The 7163-nt window shown below is 37.3% G+C and overlaps 3 protein-coding genes and 1 non-coding gene across 4 annotated transcripts in view; 2 read left to right on the top strand and 2 right to left on the bottom strand.

Moving 5' to 3' along the window:
* Window positions 1-756, bottom strand: part of CBG10467 — a gene marked incomplete at both ends in the record, with an annotated part of 2681 nt that extends 1925 nt beyond the window's left edge. Inside the window, one exon of the mRNA XM_002635761.1 lies at window positions 588-756. Within this exon, the coding sequence (XP_002635807.1) occupies window positions 588-756 (169 nt within the window). The remainder of the gene's footprint in view (window positions 1-587) is intronic.
* Window positions 757-2123: 1367 nt separating this feature from the next.
* CBG10468 lies at window positions 2124-3594 on the top strand (the record flags this gene model as incomplete). Its single annotated transcript, XM_002635762.1, has 4 exons — window positions 2124-2221; window positions 2636-3242; window positions 3293-3411; window positions 3459-3594. The coding sequence occupies 4 exons, from the start codon at window positions 2124-2126 to the stop codon at window positions 3592-3594; spliced, it is 960 nt and encodes a 319-aa protein (XP_002635808.1).
* A 513-nt stretch (window positions 3595-4107) lies between these two features.
* Window positions 4108-6590, bottom strand: Cbr-srj-21 (the record flags this gene model as incomplete). Its single annotated transcript, XM_045236796.1, has 4 exons — window positions 4108-4294; window positions 4363-4634; window positions 4683-4799; window positions 6381-6590. The coding sequence occupies 4 exons, from the start codon at window positions 6588-6590 to the stop codon at window positions 4108-4110; spliced, it is 786 nt and encodes a 261-aa protein (XP_045094291.1).
* CBG28765 lies at window positions 5703-5774 on the top strand. Its single transcript has one exon. It is a non-coding gene (tRNA).
* Window positions 6591-7163: the final 573 nt, after the last annotated feature.

The raw sequence follows: 7163 nt of genomic DNA, 5'->3' as shown, positions 1-7163 counted from the left end.
ACCGACCACTTAAAAGTCCTTTTGAAATTTTTGAATTTTGGTTTTTTTGCCGATGCACGAGAAACGCGTCAACAAACATTAGCTGTGCTTTTTTCGTGCTTTATTCACCGTGATACGGGAAAGGCGCATAACTTTGTTCAAACTTGGAAATTCTATTCAAATAAAAAAGTAAAATGTACAGCATACACAGGTCTAGAAAATGATAGCTAATGAAACCCTATTTGAACGAATAGTTTCGAAAAAGATGCCATGAAACTGACGTAGCGCTCCCACCCATCTTTTCATAACCTGTAGTTCGCCACACTCCCTTCGAACATAATTAAATTCAGCTCCATTTTGTAGATCTTGTCAAAAACTGTATTTTTCAATTTGATTCAAACAAAAATTCTAAGTTTGAACCGAGTTATGGATCAACCCGTGGAGGACCTCTGTTTTTGAAATAACGGAAAATTTGAATAGTCTTTGAAATACCGTAAAACCTGAAGGACCTCATAGCGCCTTCTTTTATCTTTGCTCTTGTAAAATGTGGTAATGTGTGAGTAGAATTCATTATAACTCGAGAGAACTACAAAATTCTTCTTACTCACTATAAACATCTGCATCCGGACAACATCCTCCCGAAGTGACCAGTGTGTACCCATCCGGACAATTCCCATTCGCATCTGGCAATGGTGGGGATGTGCATCCGAGCTGAATCGCCGCATCGGCTTGGACCAGAAATACAAAAAATGCCGAAACCAAGAATTTCCAGCTCATAATTTTTTAGTCGACTTCTTTTGAGAGAAAAATGAAATTGAAAAATGAAAGTTTCAGTTTCAGGTCTTATTTACCACATTTCAGAACGCGTTATCACTGCTTGATAAGCGGATAATCGCTAGAAAAATTTTCAAAAAAGTTATGTTACTTGTCCTATGCATGGGCAGGAAGCGATTGGAAAGGATTACTGTAGTTTTGAGTTTCAGAAAAATTTTAACGTTATCAAAAAAGTGAGTTTGAGGCTAGTTTTGAGACTGCCTGTGGAGGTCCCTTGTTTTTGAAATAACGTAAAACCTGAAGGGCCTCATAGCGCCTGCTTTTATCTTGGCTCTTGTAAAATGTGGTAGTGTGTGAGTAGAATTCATTATAACTCGAGAGAACTACAAAGTTCTTCTTACTCACTATAAACATCAGCATCCGGACAGCATCCTCCCGAAGTTACCAGTGTGTACCCATCCGGACACACTCCCATAACAGATTGAATCGTCGCAGTTGTACAACCGAGCTGAACCGCCGCATCGACGTGGACCAAAAATATAGAAAAGACCGAAATCAAAATTGTCCAGTTCATGATTTTTAAGATGATTTTTCTTTTGATTGTGAGGGAAAATGAGAGTTTCAGTTCTTATTTACCATATTTCTGAACTCTTTATCACTACTCTATAAGCCGATAATCTAAAGGAGAATTCGCAAAAGAGCCATGCAACTTCACCAATGCGTGGGCAGGAAGCGATTGGTAAGTATTACTATAGTTTTGACTTTCAGAAAAATCAGAAGATTGCTCAATGATTTTTTTTGAGTACACCACCCCTAAACAAATATACGAAGAATTAACTTTTCGAGTTTGAACTTTTACCGTAAACACTATAACAGAATGCCACCCCTAACCTTTAACTTTAAGCTAGCTTATCTCAGTTCCTGTGAAAGATTCTAGAAAGTGGTCAATCAATAAAATATTTGTGACATTATGATAAACATTTTAATAGTAAACAACTTTTTGATATCTTTCATAGGAACTGAGATATATGGGTTCAAATTTGTTGGCTTGGAGGCGTTCTGTTAGAGTGTTTACGGTAATTTCTTTAGTATAACTAGTTTTTAATTTTTTTTTTCTCCCTCATTTTTATTTTTTTTCCTTGTTACCGGTTGTCTCTTTTTCTGTTCCATGTATTACTTCTTCTACTATTCAATTTCCTTAGATCGGCCTCGTGAGAGACATTTTCTAAGCCTTATTTGTCATGTCTTCTGATTCATATCTACGTTTTGAATAAACAATTTTGATTTCAAAAATGAAATAGTGTCACAATTGATAAGCAACTTTTTTTTCGCTTTTTTCCTCTATTTGGAAAGGAAAGAAATATTTCGCAATGGCTGAATATGATGCTGGAAATTTCGAGATATCTTGGCACAATTTGCCGGATTGGTTCAAAAGAGATGTTGTTGGTTTCTTGGATTTCAAATCAAGGTGAGTGAAATGTTTTGGATTTTGCAAATTTAAATTTTTTCGAAAAATGTTTGGAAAGTGATTTTTGAACCGAATTGTTCGACAAACTGAAAAAATGACAAAAATTCAAAAAATCGAAATTTAAGTTTTCAAAATTTAGGAATATGAACGAATTTTTTAAAAATCCTTATAAAAAATTACCGTAAAACCTCTAATAGAACGACACCCGGATCGTCCACTTTTAGCCTATATATCTCATTTACTGTGAAAGATATCAAAAAGTGGCTAACTAGTAAAATGTTGCTGATATCCTGATAAACATTTTACTAGTTAACCACTTTTTGATACCTTTCAAAAGAAGTGAGATATATAGGCTCAAAGTGGACGATCCGGGTGTCGTTCTATTAGAGGTTTTACGGTATATATTATTTCCAGAAGAAACCTCCGCAGCTGCTCGAAACTTCATCGAGATCTCGTGGACTGCTGTCCATTTTTCATTGAGAAACTTGGATTTTTCTTGTCCGTCTCTAGAATTTCCATTTATTTCTCCACGGACTACAAAACTATCACAAAGCATTCTTATTCTAAAAATGAAAATACATTTACTGAAGTAATCCAAGATTTCCTACGACTTTTCCAAAACTCGAAATCTATTGTGAACGAGTTGACTGTAGACTTTTCCGACTTGGAAAAGTCAAAGATGGTGATTGATGAAATTGAGAAAATCGCAAAGGAGAATTTCAAAATTAGAGTGAAGAAAATTATCTGGTACAGCTGCCCGAACAACTTATCTGCAGTTCAATTTGTTAACTTTATTACTGTTGGAGCTCTGGAAACTATAAGATTCGAATATCAACATGGGAACTTGGAAATGATAAAAAGGCTGATAGAAACGGAGCAATGGAAGCAGGCAGAAGAGATAACAACATCTACATTAGTACCTAAAGGATTGGATATTGAGAAGTTTTCACATGTCAAACGTCTGAAGATTAAAGTTGAAGATTCGGAATGGGATGTTCCGAAAATTCAAAATTTGATAATGGTGAGATCTCTACAGTAATGGACAAAACAACCTGTGAAAGAATTTTCTAGAATTTCAAACGACAAAATCATCCAGTCGGCTCTTTTTTCTCGATTCTTGTATATTTCCGTCCCAAAGGTTCAGAAAGAGAGGAAGAGGAAATTCCCACGCCAATCATTGTTGATGAAGTGTAAGATTTTGAGATTTTCCAAAAATTGAAATATCCGAAATTTTCAGAAAAATCCTTCCGAAATCCGGTTACTATTTCCGGATGCCAAATAAGAACCATTTTTTGCGAGTGCATAGATTAGAGAATGGAATTGAAGGACTTGTGAGGGATAATAACGAATATATTGAATATTTTATTTTGTGAAAATTTATTTTTGGTTTTTTGAATAGTATTGAATAAGATTATCGATTTTATTTTGAGCCAATATTTCAGCAAGCCTCTGGGCCTCCAGTCAACTTTGAGCTCATTCATTTCGGTTCATTTAACATATATCAAAAAGATGTCAACTGATAAAATGTAAATCATAATATCACCAAGGATTAATCACAGGAAACATCGACGCTACAATTACAGTAACCAAGATAATTGAGCTCGAATTGACAGTATCGGGGCCTTCTGTTACAGGTTTCAAGGAAAGAGGATTACTAACGTCAACTTTGACAAAACTTATCTCGATTCCTTTAAAAGATATCCAAAAGGAATCTACTGATAAAATGTTTACCATCATATCGGGATTGTTTTATCAGTTGACAGTTTTTTGATATCGTTCACAGGGACCGAGATAAACTAGATCAAAGTTGATAACAAGATTCTGCCCTTTGAGACCATAAGGCCCGAGACCCGGCAAAGTTGGAAACTTCATTATTTATACAGTACTCAAAAACATGTTGCATTTGTACGAGTGGCTCTACTTGGGGTAGTTGCACTGTTAGTTTTCGATTTTGCAGTTCGAAACAGAACATTCTTGACCTGGCGTCTGAAAGTTGGGAGCACAAAAATTGTGGACAACGGATCGATCACAGGAAACATGGACATTACGATGGAAGATGTGTTTTGTAGCCATCTGAATTTTTTTTCAAATTTTGGAATGGGTTTTTTGGTCGACGACCGCCGATTTTTGACATTACTCACTGCCCTACATTAATCCCAAACATTGGTTGGTACCAGGAAAAGAAGCATGGTAAGAAGCAAGCGACAGTAGGAGTTATTGTCTGAATAACCAAAGCAATCGTCAGTTGGGTTTGCTGCCGTCTGGTGTTGGCACTCAAGAAGAGAATCTGATTTCGGAGTTCTGATACGATAAGAAATCCGAATAGCACAATAATCAAAAGAGAAGCAAATGAGACAATGGATAGTAACCCAATACCAATCCAGGTGTCGCGAATTAAATCAGGGGAGGCGTCCTAGAAAAAATAATGCAATCTTAGTTAGGCATTCAAAAGTTAGGGTACCCAATACTGCGCAATGACAATATTCAATTCCATCGGATCTTGTCCATAATACCGCATGAATGAGTCTTGAACATATCGCAATCGCTGGTTCACATTGGTTCCTGATAGGTACCCGGCCTAAAAAAACAAAGGTGTTTAAAAATGATATACCACAAGAACCAGTATTCGAGGGTCTATCAGAGCATTTCTTACAATTAGGGTACATTACATTTTTGGGGACGGCTAGGAGGCTGATTCAAGAAATACCGTAAACTATCTAATAAGGTGACTCCCTAACGTTCAAACTTCGGCCCATTTATCTCGGTTATCGTGAATGATATCAAAAAGTGGCCAACTGACAATCTATTTTTCATAATATGATACACATTTTCTCTGTTGATCACTTTTTAATATCTACTACAGGAAATGAGGTATATGGTCTCAAAGTTGACGGTTTGAAGAGCATTCTCTGATGAACCCTTGAATCCATACCACAATTGTCCAAAAAGCCATATGAAGCAAACAATAAAGAACCGAGAAGAGTAGGCCATATGGCAGGAAATAGTTGAGGTAGTAATCACTGAAAACCCTTTTATCGAACACAGTTTTAGTAAAAAGAAGTTACTGAGCTAGTGCCATGTATCGGTAAACAAAATGGGAGTGGAGGATTGCGTATGTGCCAGTGATGAAGCTACAACGGAAGGAGAGAAGGTAGCGACCGAATTCGGAAGGCTGAAATAGGTTAATTAGATGAGGGGATATTAAAATTGCCTTTTCGAACGTGTAGCTGGATCAAGAAGTGATCTTCACTATCTTCGGCCCTAGTCTTCAGTAACGCCGACCGCGTAGCTCAGTTGGTAGCGACGAAACTTTCATCTAGGCAATTTAGCGGTCAGAATTGATGAACTTCTAGCTGCATGGATGTATTCCTATGCCCTTTATTTCATGTCATACATCTTGTAAGTTTTTGTGTCTCGGCCGCCGACGAACCGCCAGCGGCACACCGCTTTTTAAACTCCACTAGTGTTTATCTCTCACGTGTCCTCGGTAGTATAGTGGTGAGTATCCGCGCCTGTCACATGCGAGACCCGGGTTCAATTCCCGGCCGGGGAGAAATTCTTTTGTCTGTTTTTTAACCATGATTGCAGCTTCGATAGGTACATTTAAAGCATACTTGTAAAACTTCGGGCCGGCCCGCCAAAGTCCGGGCTTGAGGAAATTTTCAAGGCCCGGGGCTTTTTTCGATTGTTTGTCTGTTTGACCTAAAAAGATCGAAAAAACTCGAAAAAAAATTTATGATCGAAAAATATCACATAATGTGTTTATGTGTTTTTTTCCCTCGTGTTTTTGAAAATTTCAATACTTGTGAAATGACGGGCCCGCCAGGCCGAGCCGGGCTCGGGCCGGGCCTGGCCTTCGGAATTCGGAAAAAAGCCCGGACCGGCCCGGCCCGTTACAAGTATAAATTAAAGGGGATTTTTTAATTTTCTCCGCTTTTGTCTCATGGGCGCCACTTCGCTGTAGGCAATTGGGTATGGATTAGGCATAACTTGGGCATCTGTGGCGGTGATAAGTTAATGACTTATCAGAACAATACTCGATTCGACTTATTTTTTTAGACTGATTTTTCTGATGATGTTACCAGTGACCGGCACCCCAAAGCCGATTTTAAAAATTCACCGTTTCAAAAAAGCCATCGGTCACAAAAATGGTGAACGCATACTGATAGTTGTAAATTCCAACTGGCACAAAAAGATCACACAACGAGCAAGACATGTTGAAAATCGAAAAATACAGAACCAGATATTTATAATTGCCCATATTCATATTAGTGTCCTTCAGAATCATATAAATGAAGAGAGGATTTATGATAAACGAACATACTGCAAAACACCTGGGAAGATAGCGGTGCGCCCAGTCGATGTACATTTTTTAATGGACTGTTTGTGTGAAGTGGGTAGAAAAAGTTTTGTTATGATGACGGAGATGTAACGCTTTATTATTGCACCGGAAATTAAGAATTGGATATCGTATAGTGGCTTTTTTTCAATGCAGTCTAGTCTGACTTGTACTGTCTGCATGTTTTCAAATTATTCAATTAGCCAAGTCAGTTTTTCGTCTTTTCCCAATTCTTGGTTAGAAAATACAGAAAAGTTCCAGGATACTGAAGAATTCAGACACCTCTAGATTTTCGATTGAGAATTTTTAGAATATCCTTTTAAAGGTGGTGTACGGTGAAATTTTTTATTGCATCAAAATGTGCAGAAATGCATGTAGATTGACATAAAAATGAAGAAAAAATTCAAAAAAATTCCTTCATCGAGAAAAACGCATCGAAAAATACGCTGAAAGTGCTTAGGAACGAGGTTTTTTCTAGGCCGCCCGGTGAGTAAAAGCGCGCGAATTCAAACTTTTAAAATTTTTTCGCTCGTTTTCACTGTTTTTTCAAAATTTCCGATGTATCTGGAAGAAAAATTGACAAAAACCTAGAAAACTCTTGAA

The sequence above is a fragment of the Caenorhabditis briggsae genome, assembly GCF_000004555.2.
Source record: "Caenorhabditis briggsae complete genome, chrV, whole genome shotgun sequence".
NCBI classification, from domain to species: Eukaryota; Metazoa; Nematoda; class Chromadorea; order Rhabditida; family Rhabditidae; genus Caenorhabditis; species Caenorhabditis briggsae.
This window is presented reverse-complemented; position numbering and strand designations above follow the sequence as displayed.